Here is a 23012-nt window from a genome sequence, read left to right as displayed (position 1 = left end):
AAATTACTAAATGTTGATTTATAACTACAAAATAATTTGAATAGGACTTGGCTTCTATGAGATCTCATAACTTTTTGTCAGTTGGTCAGTGAGTCAGTGAGTGGCAAAATGGAGTAACTTTGATCGACCGTAACTCCTAAACTATAAAACTATCAATTCAATTGGCATGTAATTTCGAAATTAAGCTTCTTATAATGCCTACTATTTTTCACCGAAAACCTAAACTAGCTTTGTCCACATCGAAGATATAGGTGCGAAACTGCCGCGAATCGCTTCGAGAAAAGATGGTACGGCCCTGCCCGTTTTGCTCGAGACTTGGCTGGGGCACTGCCGTGCCCCAGATTTGCCAAATTTGCCGCCCCTCTCAATCTGCCGCCCTAGGCACTGGCCTTTTTGGCCTATAGGTAAATCCGCCACTGCTAGGCGCGCGTAACGTTGCAAATTGCGTAAGTGAGCGACTAGCAAACTGCAAACACTCGAAATGTCGGTATACTAAACCGATACACAGATAATTCAGTTAGCCTACTGCGAACGCAGCCATATTTGTAGCAAGCACCCTTCTACACTGATAATCACAAGTTTACACATATCTGTTCACATATTCAGCACACTACACCCATTCACATATCAACTTGTCTCAACAAGTCCCCCGTAGACAATCTGTTAAGGCTATCGCTGAGCATCTCTGCGGGGGCAGCCTCGGCCAGCAGAGCGGAGAGTCCAGACAGCTCCCCGGAGTAGGGCTGGTCCGGGCGGTCCATCAGCAGCCCCGTGATGGAGGGGGGGTCGCTGGGGGACGGGTCCATCAGCTGCTGCGCCATCTGAGGGGAGACGGTGGGGTAAGTGGTCGGAAAATGCAAATAGACAGATCAACACATAGAACTCTACAAACATTAACTTTCAATAGTTGTAATACACCCCTTTCGATCAGGGGTTAATATTAAAGTTGAAAGATAGTAAGATTTTACAGTTACATATTAGGTAGGGAGTATTAAATTCTTATTTATAAATTGGAAGCTTTATGAACGAATTTAATAACCAAAACGACGCCGACGCGTTGCTACATCAAAATTACACAAGCTAAACCTAATGATTCAAAGTTAAGACTACACATTGCACAGTAAGCCGACGTCACATACAATGCCCCGGTCTGTAATAGATACGGAAAATATAAATAAATACTCGTAAACTTTCCATATGTGACTACCTCAGGACCTTGCGAACTAGCCTCTCAATATCTTTGGTCCTAGAAAGGGAAACATGCATTAGTATTTTTCATTAGCCAATGGGGATTATGATGCAATAATTTTGATCTGTCAGAAATGTATTGCTTTATAATGGCCACTGGGACAGGTGGAAGAAAGCCTCAGTTAGTATACAAGCATTTAGTTTAAAGAAGTCATGCGAAGCTCTAATAAATCATACTTACAGGAGCCATAGGCTGTTGGCACAGGTTAGGTGACACATGACCCAAATTAGGGGAAACATGGCCCATATTAGGGGACACATGACCCATATTAGGTGACACATGACCCATAGGTGACTGGACCATGTTTGGAGACATAGCTTGGTGCATGGGAGACACATGGCCCATATTTGGGGACATGGCTTGATGCATGGGAGAGACGTGGCCCATGTTAGGGGACATGGCCTGGTGCATAGGGGACACGTGGCCCATCTGGTTGGTCCAGGCGATGTCCTGGCTGTACTGCGGCAGGCGGCTCGGCCCGGGCGCGGTGAGGCCCGACTGCATGTTGTCTAGTTGCATGTTCCACTGTAACAGAAGAAAATATGGATTCGTGCATATAAAAATTATGGTTACTATACGTGCTTGAAGAACCTAAGTGCTGTGATTGTCCAGTTAGCGTTCATCGGTTAAATTGTAAATACATGTAATAACAATTTAATTTAGTTTTAAAGATAATTTTATTCAGATTAGACCTATTATTTAGTAATATAGCAAACGTGATCAATGATCATCTATTGATACATTGTTATACATGATAATCGTGCCTTTTGGACGCTATTTACAGCAACCACTCTTTGTTTTATATATAATATTTCTTGAATTTATTGTTGTTGTCAGAGTGTGTAATAAATGTTTCTTTATCTGTACTTACCGCGTAGGGGTCGTGGTGCGCGGGCGCGGCGTGCGCGGGGGGGAACAGCAGCGGCGGGCTGCTCATGTTGTGAGGCGGAGTCTTATCTGAGAATAACAATAGAACAAAATTATTTACAACCTTTTAAATTTGCCTTCTTTCAGCCATCGTGTGCTAAATTGTGGGCGTGACCAAAAGTATTTATGTTTCATTGTCGCGATGGAGGCATGTATCATGAAAGCTGCGATGGCAATAAATACGAGATTGACTAGAAACGTGATAAAAAGCGTGTTAAGTGTATCTTATATGACCATGCAACCAGCGCTTCAGCATAGTGTACGAAAGGTCATACAATAAAATACATTGAAGCGACTTTAGCTCTATAGCCCAACATAATTTCATATAATAAACCCCAGTACTGACCTCGGGGCTCCAGCTTCACGGAGGGGATGCTGGACAGCGCCATGTTGTCCTGGAAGTAGTCAGGCAGCTGCTGCTTCACTGCAACCCACAACCTTAATGTTAGTATACCATAGAGTACACAATGCTACAACAAGGGTAGTGTAAGCCGAAATAGGAGTCACACTACTACATAATAATTTTACCGGTGAGTAAATTGACTTAGGGTGAGGCCACACGAGCGTAATTTTGTAAGTTGTGAGTCGCGTATCCCGGCAGAAAAGTGTGCGCGGGGACGAATGGGCGACTCACATCACAACTCACAAAATTAGGCTTGTGTGGCCTTAAGGTCAAAAGTAACGTAAAAACAAGCCGATTTTATTGTACGGAAATTATGATTATGTTAGCAGCTAGGTATCATGCAGTGATGGATGACTGATGAAATATGATCTAAGTAAATGGTTGAACATTTTACAGTGGAGGTGTCTGTACATGTTTATATTCCACCAATCCGTTAGATAGAAATGTGACTGTGATTTGATTCGTGATTAATACTAAATAATGAAAAACAAACCACACTTCTAGCACTAAAATTATCTACTATAAAAAAACGTGCACAAAAACCAACAGAAAATAAATAAATCAACTAAATCTAGTTTTACTTAATGCTAATATGTATATGTGTGACAAATTAATTTAGAAACGATTAAAGAAAAACACGTAAGCTACAAAATAAAATGAAAACAAAACACTCATGCGAAAATTCTCAGAAAGTCCGTACCTCTTCCATTATTTGCTTTTGGGAATAACATTAACAATGAAATGAAATAAATACAATTAAATTTTATATTTTATTTTGTTGTAGCGTAAACAGATCCAGCAATCACTCAAGCATACTTATGTATAAATTGTTTAGTTTCTTATAAAAATCTTTAGTAAATTTGTATTACAAAATGTAAATTCATCTAAAATTTTCTGAATTTCAGCTACAACTATTTTACACTGTGTTAAGATATGTTTAATTTTCTGAACGTATATTTATCAACAACACTATCGTAAAGCATTACTCACTCGATCGAAATTACATTTCCAAGAATTTGATTCCAAAAGTAACCACTCTATCTTCTCATTCAACAATTCTCTTATATCAAAATATAACAAGCATCCATAGGCATATAAGAAAACTATACTTTATACAATTAAATATAGTGATTGTATGATTGACTCCAAAGATCTCCGTGCACAGATACTTTGTAAATTTTTATACAAAATCTTGGTACAGCTGTTGATAGTAAGTTTGGAATCGAATTGTGTACCATCCAAAGATAACTGTCCCTAATTATTGTGTAACATAAACATTGCACACATATGCACATTAGCACCAACATAGAATGAATATAAAAGTGAAAAACAGGATTGAAATATAGTTGAACTCACTTTTTTACGAGAGCAAGTTCATCTAACGACTGAACTCTTTTAATTGTCTACTGAAGACCAAACACTATGACTAACTCATAGCCTGCCTTCAGTAAAATAAGATTATAAATTAAATAAATAGAAAACAATAACAACGATACGATAAAATATTTAGAACGTCACACAAAACAGTAACATAATCACGACAATTTCATTTAGACAAGACAACAGAAGAACTTAATTTATATTAGACTTTATCCAACAAACGTGACATTACAAGAGAAGGACAACACAAAATATCTTCTTAAAATTAAATAAATTAATAAATAGTGAAAATATCACTCCGCATCTTGAATTTCAAAATTAGGTTAAAACCTAAATCTAAACCATAAATACCACACCATAACTTTGTTAATATGTTTATTTGCTATAGTTGTATAATGAATGATGTACATTATCCCACCAAATAAAGAAGCATCACCGTCGATAAATACATAAATATAGTAACCCGACACCGGATCACATACACGAAATAATTATGAACAAGAAAGAGAGACTTACTGTCGCTATCGATAGGCTGTAAGTACCGACTGAAGTTCTGTATCGGTTTCTGTCGCTTTCGCTTCAGATAATTCGGATCTAAAACATACAAAATAAACATTAAACATAACGTCACACAAAAATTACATTCCCATCATCTAGGACTAGAATAAATTAGACTAGTTTTGTTACAGAGGCAAGAATCTCGGTAGCTGTATTTCGCACATCAACATGCATCTTAAGTCTAAAACGAAATATAAAAGTTGCAAAATTTGGCAGACAAGGGCGGAGCTGCATCGCGATGCTTTCTGAGTTTCCACACTTTGGAAATATCTAACTCATTTCGCAAGCAATTTCGTAAAACACGTTAGGACACCATTTAATCGACCGAACTCCTTCTTCGAAAATCAATTTGATATCCAATTTGGGAGCCAACAGATTAATTGTGAAACTTGCTGCCATCTACCGGCGAGTAGTAGCAACTCGTCTCGTCAAACTCCGAGGCAGTGGCGTGTGGGGCCACGGCCATATACAGGGCATAGTGCTCTGCGTCCGTCAGATCTAGATCATCCTGTAGCTTCTTGAACGCCGTAGCGTCTAGAGCCAACACGCTTTCAGCTACTAATATAGTGGCGCCATCTGTCGGCGGCATGCCAGGAAGATTAGCATTAGATGATAGAACAGGGGACTTCTCATTATCATCGGCGTGGAGGGAAATATGAGTAATAGAGTCAGCATAGCTAAGGTTGGCTGCCGATGCCGTCCCGTCTTTTAAAGACGCGTGAGACACAGATGTCTTTAGCTTAGACGGGCGGATGCCAGAAACACTGCTCACGGAGCGACCGACAGATTTGCTCTTCTTCTCCCGCTTGCCCTCAGATTTGACGCTGGGCGCCGGGGACTTGTCTTTACGACGGAACAGGCGGGAAAGGAAGGACCGTTTCTTAGGCAGCGCCGGCAGCGCGGGCTCGCTGCGGGCTACTGACAGCTCCGAGCGGTCCACCTGCCGAGTGATGGGGATGGAGCGACCCGGCTTGAGGATGCTGTCGACTGACGTCTGACTGGTTTTGAACCCGTCTACGGAGGGAGTCTTGCGTCGCTTGGGCGGCAGCGGCGGCGCGGGCTCGTCGTCGTCATCATCTCGCTTTAGCGGAGAGAACTCAATAACTGGCGAACGGAACGTGTGTACGGGTTCATACGCCATCGGTTCAGGCTCCGCTATCTCCACCGGGTTCTTAAACGCGAGTTGTAGACTACTATACGTGCCGGCATCGTTAAAGTCCTCCATCTCCGTGTCGGTACTATGCTGTAGCTGCGACACCGTCTCTAACCGCGTCCTATTCTCCGAATAAATCTCATCTAGCTCCGCCACCTGATCTAGCAACTCGTTGAGACTCTTAGCGTTGTTATCCTCAACGACGATCGTCTCTGTGACGTCCATGCCGTTGGCCAGCTCCTCAGTGGTGTCACTTGTTGAGCTGACGACGGAGTCGGTGTGCTGGTTGTTGTTGGGGTCCCGCTTGGGGTCCTGCAGGAGTAGCGTCAGCAGCGAGAGGTCCGGCGGCGGCTTGCGGCGGACTGTACCTGCGCTGGACGGGAGCAGCTCGAAGGGCAGAGGCTCGCTGGTAGCGTTGTCCGTCGGACGACGCAGCTGGATGTACGCCTGGAATGAAGGAATGCACAAATGAGTGAATATGTAGATGAATGGAAGTATGGAGATGAGAATGTGGTAGCTCATCCCCACTGTAAAGATAGATCTACGGTCACACAGGTGGTTTGGCCTGGTAGGCAGCCGCATGGCCCCGGGGATCCTCCTTTTGCAGTGCGATGTGCTACCATCTTCACAACTCTCTACTGGTGACCCCGACATGATATCCATACATTTTCTGCGCTTCAATGCCATCTGTCGACTGCCCTCGGTACTACTATCTCACCTGCACATGGTCCTGCACGTGCGGGTCGCGGTAGGGCGGCGTGGTGAAGCAGATGGCGACCTGCTTGTGCACGAACACGTCCGCCGCGTCCGCCTGCCACGTCACGCGCTCGCCGGACTTCTCGAAGAAGGTTACGGTTATGTCTTCGCGAGCCACCTGCGGGGAGGCGTGAGGGGGTTAGTAGTGGTACTAGATTGTATGTAGATTACTGGGCTTATCTATAGGTAAACGTGTATATTTCATGAACTACATTGAAAGGAAGAAGGCGGTGATTCGTCATTCAATGTTTTGTTTTATGATTTTTGAAAATTCGGGTAAATAATTTACTCAATGAGTGACAAATATTTCTATGGGAAAGCCTTTAGTTGGTTACCATAGGCGGTTTTCACTAAAATACCCTGTCTTATAAAGCCAGTAGAATTACAATAAATAAGAAGGAATTAAAGTAATCAACCATAACAAACACAAACCAACCTTCTCACACAGCAATATAACTTGCTTGCCGCCCTGCGCGGGCGCAGAACAATGGCTCAGCCTCGTAATCACCAGGTCACTCATGGCCTTCTTGTCATAGATCACATCGGAGACGACCGGCGGCAACGCGTGGCGGATCTTGCCGGATCGCTCGTCGGGTAGAAACACTTGGAAGCACAGTCGGACTGCGTTCAGGTCGATGCTCTGTGGGGAGTTCTTGTGGCTGAACCCGGCTGTGGGGGGAAGGGTTGTGGTGAGTATAAAATAGGATGGCTGTAATGGTGTAAGACATGTGTCTGGTGAGTGGAGGGTTATTGCCATGGTTTCGGCCGTAAATTATTTTTCAATAAGCACCTACCTTTTTTTTTAAATAAAGATGGATTATATGGGGGGATATCTGCGAATATTGAAATAGTTATTAATATATGATTATTGTATACTATTTATTATGAACTATGAGTGCTGCCAATTATCTAATTATTGTAATTCATTCTTTGAGGAAAGCATTAAGGGAGTAAATCAAATGTTGTATTTAGTAATTAAGAATTGTGTTAAGGTTTACTGCTGTGATTTTCCCATAAATAAATAAATAAATATATAACAGAAATAGTTTGTATATAATAATGTTATTTTCTACCTACAGGTGGCGCTTAAAATTACAGGCTGATAAAAATAATAATAGATACAACATAAAATACCGTTACAGAGAAACAGGCGATTTAATTCCGATGACAATTTGCGAGATGGCCCAAATTTATCGCTTCCTGTCGCATAGGAAGTAATTACTGATAGTAAAATGCCCATTTTTACACTAAAACTAGATATAAACAGGGTGAAATGTATGAAAAAGTGCGTTATTCTGAGTTTTCTCGAGTAAACTGCGAGGCGGCGTGTCTCTGCGGTTTCGTAGTCGGGCTCTAGTCGGGTTATTTTGGTCCATTCTTTGATAGCGTCCTTCACACTCATTCCATTTTGTCGCGTCTAACTTGTTTCAGTAGTTGTATCGGAGTTACTATGCATTACACTTCAGTAATTTGTATCTCCAGTTGATAAGTTTATAGCAAAAACTTAGTTTAATTAATTAAAACGAGTCCTGTCGCGAAATTATTTATTTCGTCCATATTAGTCAATTTGATGCTATTTTGACTCCAATAGTAAATTTTACTATTGTTAGATTTAACATTCGACAAAATTTAAGTAAATTTATATCATATCATACTCTAACCTCAGTTGTTTGATGACATATTAAATATTTTAAATAAAATTTACCTAAATGACGATGCTTTAAAAAAGAAAAAAACTGTTAACGCAAATTAAAACGATTCTATGCGATATTGTTTATCTCAGAAGACAACAACACCTGTAGTTGTTGCTGCGGTGCACCCTACAGATGTTAAATAGATAATGTATAATTAAAAAACATGCAATTAAAACTTTTTCAGCATATGATTATAAATAACCCGTGGCCGACATTACGCATGTTCGCACATTGCGCGCGCGCACCGCTAGGCAGATTCCGCCATATTGTGTCTAGTGACGTCATCGCAACACCGTTATAGATCAGTCAATCGAGATCAGTTTTTTACACCTACTAAATATTAAAAAGATCTGAATTTTTGCTGAAACTTTCAGATATTAAATAGTCGATGATTGACATTAGTAAAGTTTTCGTTTTATTTCATTTGAGAATCAAACGGTAACTCTGGTTGTCGAGCTAAATCCTACGATATCTAATGGGGGAAATTGACAATAGATGTACAGCCATATTTTATTTTAGTTTCACTTGTTTGAATTTAGAAACCATTTAATAGAATATTACGTGTTTTTATTATTATGTGGCAGAACGGAACCATAAACTGAAAACCGTAATTTAGTTTGGATCTGGTGTTTGGCTGCCTTGTTTCGATGGTTTATGTGTCAGTAATGTGGTGTGGCATGAATGTAGACTGTTTTCATCAACTATAAATAGATATTACTACTGCTGAAGCTTATTTGATCATTGTTTCAGTTTCAGTGAATTTCATGGAGAAATTCATGGAATTCTCTGTTCTTTACTTTGAATCTAAATGCTTATGTTCATACTTTACAAGAAGGTTTTTTAAAATATTTTTAATGCAGTGGTTACAGTGGTCACAAACTTCTTATTTCTTATTTAATTAGCACAAGTTACACTCTAGTCACCGCTGGACGGCATCGTTATCGGCGTATACAAACGTCATCATATCACGATTCACGATAAACACGCGGCAATGTGACTGGAGAAACCTGCATCAAAGAAATGTATCTATGTCGATATTTTTTTTTACCTACGTCGGTAAAAATACCGTGCAACTCTGACACTATCTCACTCACTCTTGAAGGGGTCGACGCGCATCTCCTCTCTCACAGCGAGGGCGTCCTCGATGTCTCTCCGCTTCACGCACTGGATGCCCAGGTTGGTGAAGGTCACCACGGCGGAGTCGGCGGGCGCGTTCATTGTGCACACGCCCTTCTTGCAGAGTTCCCGGCCGACTAGGTTGTGGGGGTGCGGTCTGGGGGAAAAGGGGGTGTTAGACTGGTGTTCTTAAAGCCGAGTGCTCGTAAAGGGGATAAATGTCTAACAACTCCTATCCTCAAAGAACTATCCATCTAACAAATCTAAAAGAACTATCCATCTAACGAACATCCTATCCTCAGCCAACATCGCAAAACGATGTGTACCTATGACTAATATATGTATAGACTGACTAGAGACTGTGACATCAGTAGACTTCTGAAGTAGCCTGATATCTTCGGGGACACCAGCCGGCCGCTCAGTGTTCTTAACGTGCCTATTGATTTATGATAATGATATTAGAAAGCGTAGTAAGAAACCTACATCGGTATAGTGTGGTATAGTCTTAGGAGCCATCATCATCATGTGTAGGTAACTACACTAAGTAGATCAGCAGCATGGCTTTGTCAACGAAAATGGCCCGTTACTACTAGGACCAGGGGGGTCACTCTCTAAGACGATAAAACGAAACATGCTGATCGCACGACAGCTCTCGTTCGTTCGTTTTTCGTCAGTATAGAGTAACCCTCCTCGGCTAACTAAAGAGACCCCCTTCCCCCTATAACCTCCCACCCACCTGTGCGGCGCATCCTTGGTCACACACGACACCACCACGATGGCGCGGCCCTTGTGCCCGCATATCTCGATGGCCGGGAACGTCTTCTTCTCCGGGGTGCTGCTGGCGCCCGGGATGGAGCCCGCCGACCGACCCTCGCACTCGTAGCGGAACCTGCGGTGGAAGCGAGAAGATGTTAGTGGTAGGAAGAAACCAAACGCATTTATAACTACATAACTATATTGTGGTTGATGGCTTGGCCGCGAGCTTCGTTTCGTCTTTACTAACAAACTATGTAAACGCGTTTATATATAGGTAAGTAGTTGATGCCTGCGAGCTTCGCTTTAAACAGTTATCATGAGGTAGTTATCGTAATTCCTAGATGAAAGTAGACTACGTAACACAAGTAATCCAGAGTGTAGGAAATATCCTGCATAATATATTTTTTGGTGAACTTCAACTACATGCAGCACTGCAGTTATACTCAATTACAGCTACCAACATCTCCCCTGACCACGCTTTCCTCATCCAATGACTAGACGTCAATGGGCGTCGAGCGGGTTTCACAACAATAGCACCCTCACGCACCGTACGCACGCTAGCACAAGACACGTCATCGTATGAATGAATGCTCTATTTTTCCTCATCTGCTAACTCTGTAAACATTATGTCTCATTTAATAGTAATAATTTAGGTTTTTTACAGAAGTATTATATATTTTTTGAACTTATGAAATAAAGCTTCTCGCTTTCTTCCATACAGTCAGTTGTGCATTATACATCAATATCTTATCTACATTATGCATCTTCTAGCTAATCACCTAGTGGGCAAGACATGGGGTAGATCTAATAAACAGTGCAATGGATTCTAAGTATTGATTATTGACCATAGAATTAAATAATCAATCAGTTTTAATAAAAACGCTTACAAACGGAATTTATGTTTTTTTTTTTTCAATTGGCGGCGCTTGTTGGCCATTTCACCTGAAGTGTTATACATACATACGAGTATATGTATTCAATAACGCAAAAAAAAACTCACTACTTATATTCCCTTGAGCTCTGACGCTTGGACCAGTATAATACATAATAATAATATATCAATTAACTTGTATGATGTATTATGAACATTATTCGGTACCTATGTACATACTTAGGCAGGAAACAATCTCGTACAAATACTAATCGCCCAGACTAATATAGTTTTAGATCAATCAATCGATATGAACTAGACTGAACAAGATTAATAAATTATTTTATCATTAAATTATCATAATCACTTTACATGAACTTAATTAGTACCTGCCTGTATATTATATAAATCAGTTGCGTGTCTTATTGTAGGTACCTATAGTATAACTAAACTATCTAGATTTGGAACAGGCATATTATGGTGTTCTCTATAACAAGCTGCTGAGTATTTGCAAATTAAAAACTTATTGTCTGTAGGGACACTTCCTTCACAACTACCGAAGGTGAATTCCAACAAAATGATAAAAACTAAGTGAATTGAATGAATGATTGACGAAGTATCCATTTTCCTGTTCAATCACATTAGCTCGGAGGCGGAAAACGCGACGCCATCGTCAGTAGGAGAAAACACAACAACCTACTGCCTGATAATGATAACTTTTTAAATTATGTACTTAAAATATTTTAATAGATATTCTTGGGTCCTGCGAGAACTGCAGTTTATTATTAGTATTAGTCACACTTGTCGATTTACATTCATTTAATGATGTAGGTATATCTTATCATTATCACGTCAGGATAATATCTTGAATAATATTTTCGATACGACAGATTGTTTACTTCCATTGCGCCAACCTCGTTAACTACATTCGTTTAAGCGCGTACAAACATTTGTACCTGCCATCATGGGATAAATAGTTGCAAGGGCCCTCTGCCGATACAGTTGAGCTAATACGAGAAACAAAAACTATTCATTTTGGTATGGAACGTACGGAACCCTACGTAACCAGCGCCATATAGCGCCACCAATACCCATACATACTTAACTAATTGCCTGTCACGAAGCTCATGAATGACTATTCACGTTCAATAGGCACTCGAGATGCTCGCTGACTCACTCACTTTCGGACGCGGAAAATATTGAATAACTTAGACAAAGGAGGAAAATTAGATAGCTTCTGAGAAGCCATTTAAATACTTTATTAACGCAAACGAGGATGATTGGGTCCAGCCAGACTCGTCCCATTCCACACTCGACCCGAATTTCATAATTTCGATAAGGTTCATTTTTGTTTGTATTTTTTTTCTTATCGCAAAGTACAGTCGACAGAAAATGTTTATGGATTTCTTAATTGATTGCATATAAAGTGATTATCACTTAAATTTAAGAAATATGTTGACTAAACTAGCCTAAGTTTGACCTCAGTAACAGAGAGAGGTAGTTTACCCTTCTCATTGTTTTAGCCTGAAATAAACGGGTTATCGATAACAATGGTCAAGATTTGGATGGCCTGCATCCATCTCTTTCGCGCACTTACTTGTATTGTAATTTATGCATTTGATAAGCAAGGGCTACTGCGAAGTAATTATAATTTTATAAACAGTAAACGGATTTTATAAAAAGGATTTTATACATATTTCATTGTAAAGATATTTTGTGTAACTGTGATTTTAGCACACATAATTATTAATAGTTACTTATTTTGTTAATATTTATTATTACTTATTACGTTTATAATTCAAAACATGTGTTACCTGCTAATAATGTTTATAGAAAATGATAAATAAATGATTAAAAGTAAAAATTATTACTTTTGTTTGAATTAATCAGCACATAAAACACCTAACTATAATTTCAGTAAAAAAACTCTTGTGGCTGACAGTACATTTCATACATTTCAACAAAAGTACCTAGACATTATCGTATTTTAGAAATTCGGGTCGAGTTTGGCCGGGTCGAGTGTGGAATGGGACGAGTCTGGCTGGACCCGGATGATTAGCTGCAGGTAATTGCCGCCTTGTCACACGGCACGCAACAAGAGAAGCAACTGGGCGCCGCCGGCCGAATAGACAAAGATTACGATACGATACGACGGTCAAGAAAAATTGTTAAACTAAAAAAAAAAAAAAACTCTTCTCTGGTTAAACTCTTGAACGAGTAAACGAATATTACTGTAATAATAGCAAAAAAAGGCTTCTCGAATGACTTATCAACTGTACTTTATCCTTTCACCAATATGACAAACCCTAGACCATCTACTAGAGTGTTTGCCACCGACGCGCTTAGGAGAAGACAATAACACTGACTGAAAAATACATTGCATGCATCAATTTAGAGATATGATGTCACAGATAGGTAAACATCATAATTATCTCCCACGTAGGTATGTTATGTGAGTGGCTTAGATTTGATGCACACCTTGACAAAACCTCACCCGTCTTCGGCATTCCTCTCGGTATTTCCGTACTGCAGCACCAATTAGACAATGTTCAACAGGTTTTGAAAGCAGCTGCTTATTAATATTTACGGAGTTCACAATCAGTTCGGATGTATTCGCCTCACACGCTAGCGGCGTGGAGGGTTGGCGCGGCGCCAGAGCAATGTTCCACAGTTACAGGTTACGCTAACTTTACATTCAACTCTAAACTAATACAAATAATTTAATTTAAGTCTCAACTGGCTAGTTAGCAGACATTGTTTCTTTCCATAAGCTCAAATAGTCTTTATTTAGATCCAAACCCTATTCCTTATTGCACAAACGTGGGTGAAATAAAAATAAAACAGCAACAAAACTAGAGGTAGATGAAGATGTAGTCTAGTTAATAAAAGATTAGAACGAGAAACTAGACTTGAGACTTGGTAGTTGGCTGTGATTGTTTATTTATCTTTTATATGTATTTATTTATATCCAGTGATAACATATCATCATAAAGTAAGATAACACGAGTCGTGTGAATCAATCTGTTATGTCTGTCGATGAACAGTGAAGTTTTCTGAAAGTCATCGCATACTAGACTCACAGTGGTGTAATACAGACATTACGTGCGTGTCTATAATAGATCAGTGACCTGAGTTTTGACGACCGAATGGCGTAGTGGTTAGTGACCCTGACTACTGAGCCGATGGTCCCGGGTTCGATTCCCGGCTGGGGCAGATATTTGTTTAAACACAGATATTTGTTCTCGGGTCTTGGATGTGCCCGTAAAATGGCAATAGGCCCGCCCCCTATTACATTGGGACTAACATAACACTCTGGCGAAAAGTGGGTGCAGCAATGCACCTCTGCCTACCCCGCAAGGGAGTACATTAGTACAAGGCGTGAGTGCGTGTTTTTTTTTTTTTTTTTGACCTGAGTTTTGACTACGAGATCTTGACTCGAGTGACTCACTTGAACGAAGACCAAAATAAAAATATCTGAAGACTACTCATTACTCGCTGCTCGGGAGATGACCAGCCTCATGAACCAGAGTTTATTAAAATATATTCAGCACTTAACAAGACAATATCGTTTGTGAAATATGATACCTGTTACTTAGGTGCACTTGAAAAAAAAGATTAAAGAGTAATGATTTACCTACCCTTATCTTTCAGAATTTTTTCTTTTTGTTTATTGTTTTCACTGTTATGAATCAATGGAATTTCCGAAATAACGAATTCGTTATTAAACGTTATCAATTTATCAATATGGCACAGTTTTTAGTTCTGAGATCCTTCATATTTCAGCGCTATACGTCTGAAGTACCGACTACATGACTGTAACTTCCGGTTATTGCTGGTCGTTGTTTGCCAAATTCCTCCAGCTCTGCCAATAGTTTACCTCATGCGAGTTACTATCCACGCCTATGTATACGCGCTTCTGTTCAATGTAGGTGGCATGGATTACGAGGAGAAAAGTTATGGAGTAATGCGACTTTTTATTTTAATTACTTTAATGACAAAACTGATATAGATAATATACTAACTCGTATGTCATATAATTATAGCTATAACTGAAATATAATAATATGATGTAAATTTACTTATTTGTATAGCAAACTGGCATCTATCTGAGGGTAAGGTATATCAATATATGTAGGTATAACAATGGCAGCAGCCTGCCTGCTCCAGAATGAACAACTGCATGTAGCGGCGTCTGCTCACGGTACGATATTTTTAGATGCACATTGCACACGCGATCTAGCGTCGTCAATGGGCGTTTAATTGACGTTTTGTTCTGTGTACCTAGCTACTATTGTATGCGTTTCTTGGCTAAATTAAGTATTTATTGTCGTGAAGGAAGGTATGTAAGAAAGTGAATGCGTAGTTGGAAGTTGTGACGCCACGGAATGTGATGATTGATAGAGGATAAACCGACATCAGCAGATAGTCGTCAATTATAGCGGAAACTCATTGTAATTATCTATCTAATGTGGTCCACTTTTCCCTTTTATGAGAGTCAAGAAAAACTTATAATAGAATAGTCCAGTCGCTGCCGAACCACCTAGCCTGGGGTGCAAGATGCTCGCGACAATACGTGGCAATAGCTTTACGAGACGTTTTGACACATCTTGTCGTACGAGTCTTGCGGCCCGTGCTAGGCCACCCTGCGGGACAGTACCTGAGCGCCTTGCTGGCGGGCTGCTCCAGTATGCGCACGTAGGGGCGGTCGGGCGGCGGCGCGGCGGCGGCGGCGGGGCGGTACATGTCGTCTACGCCGGGACCGAACGACGGGTCCGTGATGATGATCGCCTCCACTGCGGGGGAAACAATGTGGTTAACAAGATACATTGGTTAATGAGAACAGCTGAGGAAAGAATTTTGGAGGACCCTCTTTGGGAGAGGGTAGTAGAGGGAATAGGTTGCTGGTAGCTTTATGCTGAGTCAGAGCCCTTTGACTGCCACAGCAAAAAATGTACATCTATTTTTATTCGTGTATGTTGTAAAATTTAATAAATGTTTAATCTAATCTATTTTTATGCTGAAAGCCGAAAATTGTATCCAGTGGCAACCCTTACATAATGAAGTCGACTGCCAAGGTCATGGTGATTACTGATTAGCGATTAGGTATGGAATATTGTAAACTCCTTCGCAGCTGCCCTACTAGGAAACCTACAAGGTTTTATTTTGAAAACGGTTATCAAAAACGCGAATATTAGATTTACTGCATCTCATAAATTTTGGTATTCACGGTTATGAACACTAATGAACCAAGGTTGCTTGCCATTTCTTAAATTAGAATACAGATTTTTGAGGTTTGGGCCTACCAGTTCAATATTAATATGAGGAAAACGACATTTAATAACAATTCGGATACCGTATTTTAATCATTATTAGTCATATTTAAATATCTTCTCTCGCCATGTGCCTGATCCGATCGGGTTTTATGAGACTGTAGCATGATTGTGAAATATGTAAATACGGTTATCGATTTACTCATATAAGCCCGATCGGGCTACATCGAGAATATCGTGATTAAAATCAAATGCAGAGTTCAGAACTCTTTATGCCCGTTCGGAACATTATGTTAGATGAATTATGTATAAAAGTGGAAGAGCAATTTGAGTGATTACGAATAGGTATAAATCATACAGCAAATATGACTATTACTATATGTTTGAAAAACAACACTAGATCTCAGTGGACCGACGACCTAAAACAGAAAGCTACCTCAGGAAGGCTGAGGACAGAGTGTTGAGGAGATCCTAGGTCGCATACGTCCATTATCATTCAATTCAGTACATTGACTACATTGGCTTATATGTATAATCATCATGAATATTTAACACGCACTCACGCCTTGTACTAATTTACTCCCTTGCGGGGTAGGCAGAGGTGCATTGCTGCACCCACTTTGTATTTGTATTTACGAAACACTGGAGTTTCGTATATTGGTATATTTGTAAATTTCGCTTTCTCTCTGGCTTCGAATTACAATGAAGATAAAAATTGCTGGTGATAAAGTACTATGAGGTCGATATGATTCAGTGGCTGGCTCGCAGCCACGGATGGACCGCGGCGTCTTACGATATTAGTGTCAACACTTTTACTCAAACATGTATCTATTGAATGCACTCTTCTACAAAATCTACAAATAGATATAAGGACAAAATGTTAGTTATGCCATCCATAGTTACAATATTAATTGTGTTGGAATAACTAGCCGTTCCCCACCTTTCAATAAATACAAATGTATAAAAACAGTTAAATTAGAAATCTTTCGGAGCTATAGTGCAAACTCTACCACATAACATAACACAGTTGGCTCCATCGAGTTAACCTAAACAATAAATAATATGGTTGGCTCAGAGATTTTAATAATATTTCGCTAGTTGAATACCTCAGTTGGTTAGTTATTTTAAACTATTGTACACAAGGTTGGGGCAGGCCGAAACTCTAAACGAACAACTTGTTAATGGAGCTTAATTTACAAACATGCAAAGTTTCACTTTTGCAGCGTGGGATTTCCAGTTCAAAATGTAGGTAATGTACGGAAGGCATCGAATGTGCAGTATTAATAGTATTGCTCCGTTGGAATACCGATGTAAGTAGTAATTACTAAGTTAATGGTTTAACTATGATTGTCCGATCGCATAGCTCGTTTATCTCTACATAATATCTGCATGAACTTATTTTTTTTGTATGAGATATCAGAGCAATTATTTATTCCGTTTCTATGTATAGAATGGATTTAATATACCTAATGTTAAATCACGAAAACTAAGAATGGGGTATGGCCGGAAAATTCATCGGTCTGAATGTTTTTCTGAGTCTATGAGAAGGACATGTGTTTCATTTATCGAGGACTGATACAGTATAATAATGTTACGAAGAAACTTATGATAAACTGTGCATGCAATAGCAGAAATCCTTACTAGGTGAGAACGACCACCGCTGGCACTTCTCCTTTTTTCGCATTTGCATAAATTGCTGAAAGTAGTTCCACTCCCGCAGTATATTCGCCATTTAGCACTGACACTGAAAACTCACACGGGCTCTAGTCTCTAACAAGCAGGCTCTAACTGTCACTAGTCTCTAACAGGCTCCAACTATCTCTAGTATCACAGTCTATCACCAGACAAACACTTAAGTGTGAAACGTGAAATAATAAAATAACAAAGTCCACTTCCATACCGCATCGAGGTTTACTCACAAATAAGATATTTTATCTGTGAACTATGTGTTAGTATATAAATAAGGATAAACGGAGCGGCATGCCTATGTTATGTATCTACTTATGTACAGATCAGGTTATCCGCTGAACCGACTGTTTTTTAGCAAGATGATGTATGATTTGATTACCATAATCTTTGTTATTATTACTTGCATACTTCGACCATTGCATATTTGTTTGTGACTGTTGATAAACAAAGTGGTAAAGAAGTGTTGTATGTTTGATGTTCCTATCTGTCTGTCTGCCCAAGAATCAGAACTATTTTCCTGTTCCGAGTTCCATAATTTCAGGAATTTGATGGTTTCACAAAGATTGTGAATGTTTTTTTTACACACTTAAATTATTCGAGCAGGGTGTCGTGTGTTTAACATGAAATGTTGATAAATGATCCATTTCATATCTAAAATAAAATTAAGTAAATCGGGCTAAAGCGACACCTATGAGTTGATATGTCCCCACATATACACCGCACCGCCGCTAACTTCTATTGCATAGGAATAAGAAGTAATTTTCAGACTATTTAGTAGATAAGAGAATGGTTTGACTATTTCAAACTGTTGCACTTTAGTGTGTACGGTAAATTAGCGATTTAGCAGTCAAGGCACGCGTGTGTGCTGTCATGATTCGTATGGTCGACGCCGACTGTAATATTTGTATGTATAAAACTTGTAATCAATATAATTATCACGCTAATATCTCGGTGGCACATAAAGCGCGTTGTGCCACTCATTAATTACGTGGCGGCTTCACTATTTACTTCTTGAGTGACAATATTCTCAGCTTCACTCTAAGGGTGTAAATTGGCGACGTACGCCATGAGGTTGCCGCAGAAGACGACGTGTCGTTTCTTCACTACCGATTCCTACGATGTGGCATGCCGCAAAAATGAATCCCATAGACATACAAAAACTTAGAAACTCAGTGTGGCGACGCGACTTTGCTACATGTCGTTTGCCACCAAATGGCACCTTAATATGCAACAGAGAAGATTGTTAGCATGCACCTGCTGATCAAATCTGATATATTTATAGCGTATGCAGAGAACATAATAATAACAGAGTTCATACAGTCCCTTCCTCCGCACACTTACATGCAAATACGGTTACATCATTTGTAAATAAATAATTAAATAAATGCTATTAGCACGTGGATCATATAAAACAAGTTTAAACAACAAAGGTGAGGTTTATAAATTAATTAAGCGAACGTCTAACAGACAGTCGTACACAAACAAGTCGAAGTTAGAGCACTCTTTTCTTCGTCTTGAAGACGTATTTTTACTTATAATTAATTTATAGATTATCTATTTTTGTAATCTAATGAACTTTATTTGTAATGAATGAATGAAACACGTAACATCCTTATCACAGTACCGTTCGTTGGCACCTACACTGAGGGGATTCCCCACTTTTTCCCTATCGCTAGGTACAGCGGGCAATGACAACCATTGTTACGTAGCGATGCTCCGTAAGAACACACTACCGAAATATTACGCGTACGGGTTTTACCACTATTTGCATAATATTTGTTATTCCTAAAGCGAGATGCAAGAACTATCACCACTTACTACTATTGCCATGACTTTGAATTAGAACTTGTAGAATGGTAGTCCACATTAATAAAATAGAAAATAGTGAACCTATCCTATGTTATTTTTATGAAGTAGTAACCTCTACGTCTCGCAGGCCTACAACGACCTAGTATAGTAGTTGTTTTTTAACTGTGTAAAATATATATTATACGAATTTGTATAACCATTTCTCTGAGTTCTCCTTATAATAAGTACCACCTGTCCGCTTTGATTCATTGAGACATGCAAATTAATTATACTTATCATTTTAAACATTACAAATGTCTAGTAAGGCATCTGTGTAGTCTAAAACTAGTTTTTTAAGCAGATAGTATATGTAATAATAGGAATTTATATAGCTAAATATAATGACATAAATGTTATGTAGTTATTTAACATAATAATTGTCTTGTAAAGACCTAATGTGATATTAATGCCCAACATCTCATTTCTCACAAATTTGCTGTACATAAATATGTACATTTATGCTCTTTCCACCCAAGTTCATCCCTACATGTGATCATTAATTTAAATAATATTAGTTCTGTCTCTATTATCTGAAAAACATGCCTAATTGCTATACATATTAAATACATTTTAAAGTAAGGACTATAAAATGAAGAGCTATGGAGGTACTTACTGCACGGTTTATAATAATGCCTTACCTTATCAGTAAATTATTTAGGTTCCCTCACCATTTTATTTGCAAGCTAATAAACTTTTGATTTATATACTAAAATACCCTATTTATTTGAAGGTGTTCAGCTAAAAACTATCCTGTACAAAATACCAAAGGCTTACATAGTAAAAAATAATAAGTATACTTACAAACATCACTTATATTAATATTTGATCGCTGTTCCTCGTCATTTTGATCTACTTGCGTTGCTGGTGGGACACCCTCTGCAAATATTACAATGGTCTCAATTATTTTTATATATTTTTTCATGCTTATTACGAAACCTATAAGTACCCCAGAGATGTGCTATGCTGCATTGCTATGGTCTACATAGCATAGCACTGGTAAGAACATATTTCCTTCAACTCATCACAGTATAGCTGCATAGCACATCTGTGGTGGAAAGGCACCCTTAAAGTGATAAATATTTCTGAAGCTGAAATCTCAATCAAAATTATAATATCTTTTGTATTAATGAAATTCAATTCCCAGTTAGAAAGTTTGTTTTGACAAAACATAAGTTAAACATTATTTTCCAGCTTCAAAATTGCCATTGGAGCCATTACTCACAGTTAGTATAAATTAGAGCATTTTGTTGTGCTTATCAATGTTCTCAAATTAAAGAATCCGTAACCGCATGAAATGCTCTAGTCTATGTATGTTACATTTAGGTATGCCACAAGCTTATCATACAAATTACACTCTCAGTGCATAAAGCATACAATTTAGAGTTAATTTTTTAAGCTCTTATTTGTTTAATCAGAGGGAATATAAAGTACCCACTTCAACATTATAAAGTAAAATCATTGTTTAAAAATATGTTGTAACTCTTGAAGTATGCCTTTTATGTTTGTTGTTTGCTTTTGTTTATTTTGGTTTGAACTTAAAAATGAAGGTATTGACCTCAGGTCAACTTGTATAATGCAGCTTTAAATATAGTTATTAATATAAAATGCACCCTACACTGACTGTGGAGCGCTGACCAACAGAAATGATGTACTTAGATTTTAGCCCATAATTTACATTTCCATGAATAAAAGACAAAGTTATGTTTTTTTGGTTGTTCATATTAATTTGATGTTCCTCATGTCCTCATGCCTATGTTATACAGACTTTATTAGTACAATTTATACCACCATTTATGTGCTGAGCTACTGAATATTAATATTAACTGTAAATGATTAAGTTATTTGGAGTTATAGTATAATCAAACGATAAATTTAATAATGCTTATTGCTAATATCTGGTTTGACTCTCTCTATTTAACTTTTAGTATTTAGTGCAAGCTCAATAACTACAAGCTGTGAGAAGTAAATAGTTGCAAGAAAACCAAGCACACTCTACAACAACCATCTACGCAAACAATCTAATAACTCTCAATTTACAGTAGAAATGTAAACATATCCATATAAACAAGACTACTATGCTTTCAAACAAACATGCTCCACACAATTTGGAAAGGAATGAGGGCAATGCTACAAAAACCAAACTCTAATAGAAAGCTATAGCATCCATCAACAGACAGCGAGCTGTGTGCGGGGTATTTATAGCACCACACGCAGCCAGCAGTACTAGCTCTGTGCAGGGTGCTAGCTGCTAGTGACTGCTGTCTGGACCGTGACCCACCAGGCCCTGGGCGACCACCGCACCAGTGTGCACCACCACTACACAACACCTGGCTACTACGTACACTCGGCGGTGCTCAGTATGAAAGCGATCTAGTTAGTCCATCAAAACACATGCAATCTCTCACTCGTTTACCTCCGATATCCATCGCACCTCGTTACGAACACTTTATCACAACCGTCCTTCCGCACACGACAGTACTAGAACGCACATTTAGACATAACACTGGTTTGGTATTCTCGACGCACTAAATCCGATACGCAGTGAACTTGTTTCCGTCCAGACACAGACGCGGCTCCACAATGCCGCTGTAAACTAAAAACGTACCTCGATGGACATGATCCTATAATAACTGTCTCTCCACTGGTCCAAGGAACTAGTTATCAAGGTCTCGTCTCGATCGCTGCACGCACTCTTCCAAGAATCGTAGCACAGGTTATCTCGCGACACCCGATTAGCAATACTTATCTGTTTACATTCAAATTTGCTAATAATACGACAAAGATTTCAATGAACGGTGTTAATTTTATTAGAATATCGGCATCACAAAAAGTATTATTTTTAGAAACCACAAGTTTTCTTCGAGTGAACGTCAAACAAAATGATGTTAAATAAAATGTGTGTCTGTGTGCGTGATACCCGAACGTCACACCACGAACAACTGGCGGCTATTGGCTGCGGAAGTCACATGGCCACCGTGTGACGTATACGGATTTGGCGCATGCGCGCAATGAATTTAAAACTTTTTGCATGAGTGCGACAGAGTTAGCGATATATTTTGCTCTCTTACGTCTGTTTCCCGCGTTTTACAAAGTTTGCTACACTCAAAATGCAAAAATAGGGTGACCATTTATTTCCCATCTACCCTCAACCTCAACCATACCTCTATCCAACACTTATCAACTTACGTTTTACCTTTGACCTGTGATTAATAATAAAGCAAATGATGATGAATTGACTTAATACTGCGACTCTGAACATACCTACTCAGAAATAACATTGTTAAAAATCTTTTCTGTTCGGGGATTCATCCCTTCGGATGAGTCCTCGTCCTCGATGAGTCA

The 23012-nt window shown here is 39.0% G+C and overlaps 1 protein-coding gene across 6 annotated transcripts; it reads right to left on the bottom strand.

Moving 5' to 3' along the window:
* Window positions 1-417: 417 nt before the first annotated feature.
* Window positions 418-22626, bottom strand: LOC105390041 (embryonic polarity protein dorsal). 6 transcript variants are annotated; one of them, XM_048624467.1, is made up of 13 exons: window positions 17775-18525; window positions 15521-15656; window positions 9973-10125; window positions 9215-9393; window positions 6863-7095; window positions 6389-6544; window positions 6039-6117; window positions 4476-4553; window positions 2523-2600; window positions 2121-2206; window positions 1430-1774; window positions 1183-1246; window positions 683-821 (listed from the first exon to the last, which is right to left on the bottom strand). In XM_048624467.1, the coding sequence occupies exons 1-12, from the start codon at window positions 17863-17865 to the stop codon at window positions 1232-1234; spliced, it is 1629 nt and encodes a 542-aa protein (XP_048480424.1). In that variant the 5' UTR covers window positions 17866-18525; the 3' UTR covers window positions 683-821; window positions 1183-1231. The 6 variants fall into 6 exon arrangements, with proteins under 6 accessions (XP_048480423.1, XP_048480424.1, XP_048480425.1 ...); XM_048624468.1 differs by having other exon boundaries at window positions 684-821; window positions 1208-1246; XM_048624466.1 differs by lacking the exon at window positions 1183-1246 and having other exon boundaries at window positions 418-821; window positions 17775-18526.
* Window positions 22627-23012: the final 386 nt, after the last annotated feature.

Source organism: Plutella xylostella, chromosome 12, assembly GCF_932276165.1.
Source record: "Plutella xylostella chromosome 12, ilPluXylo3.1, whole genome shotgun sequence".
NCBI classification, from domain to species: Eukaryota; Metazoa; Arthropoda; class Insecta; order Lepidoptera; family Plutellidae; genus Plutella; species Plutella xylostella.
This window is presented reverse-complemented; position numbering and strand designations above follow the sequence as displayed.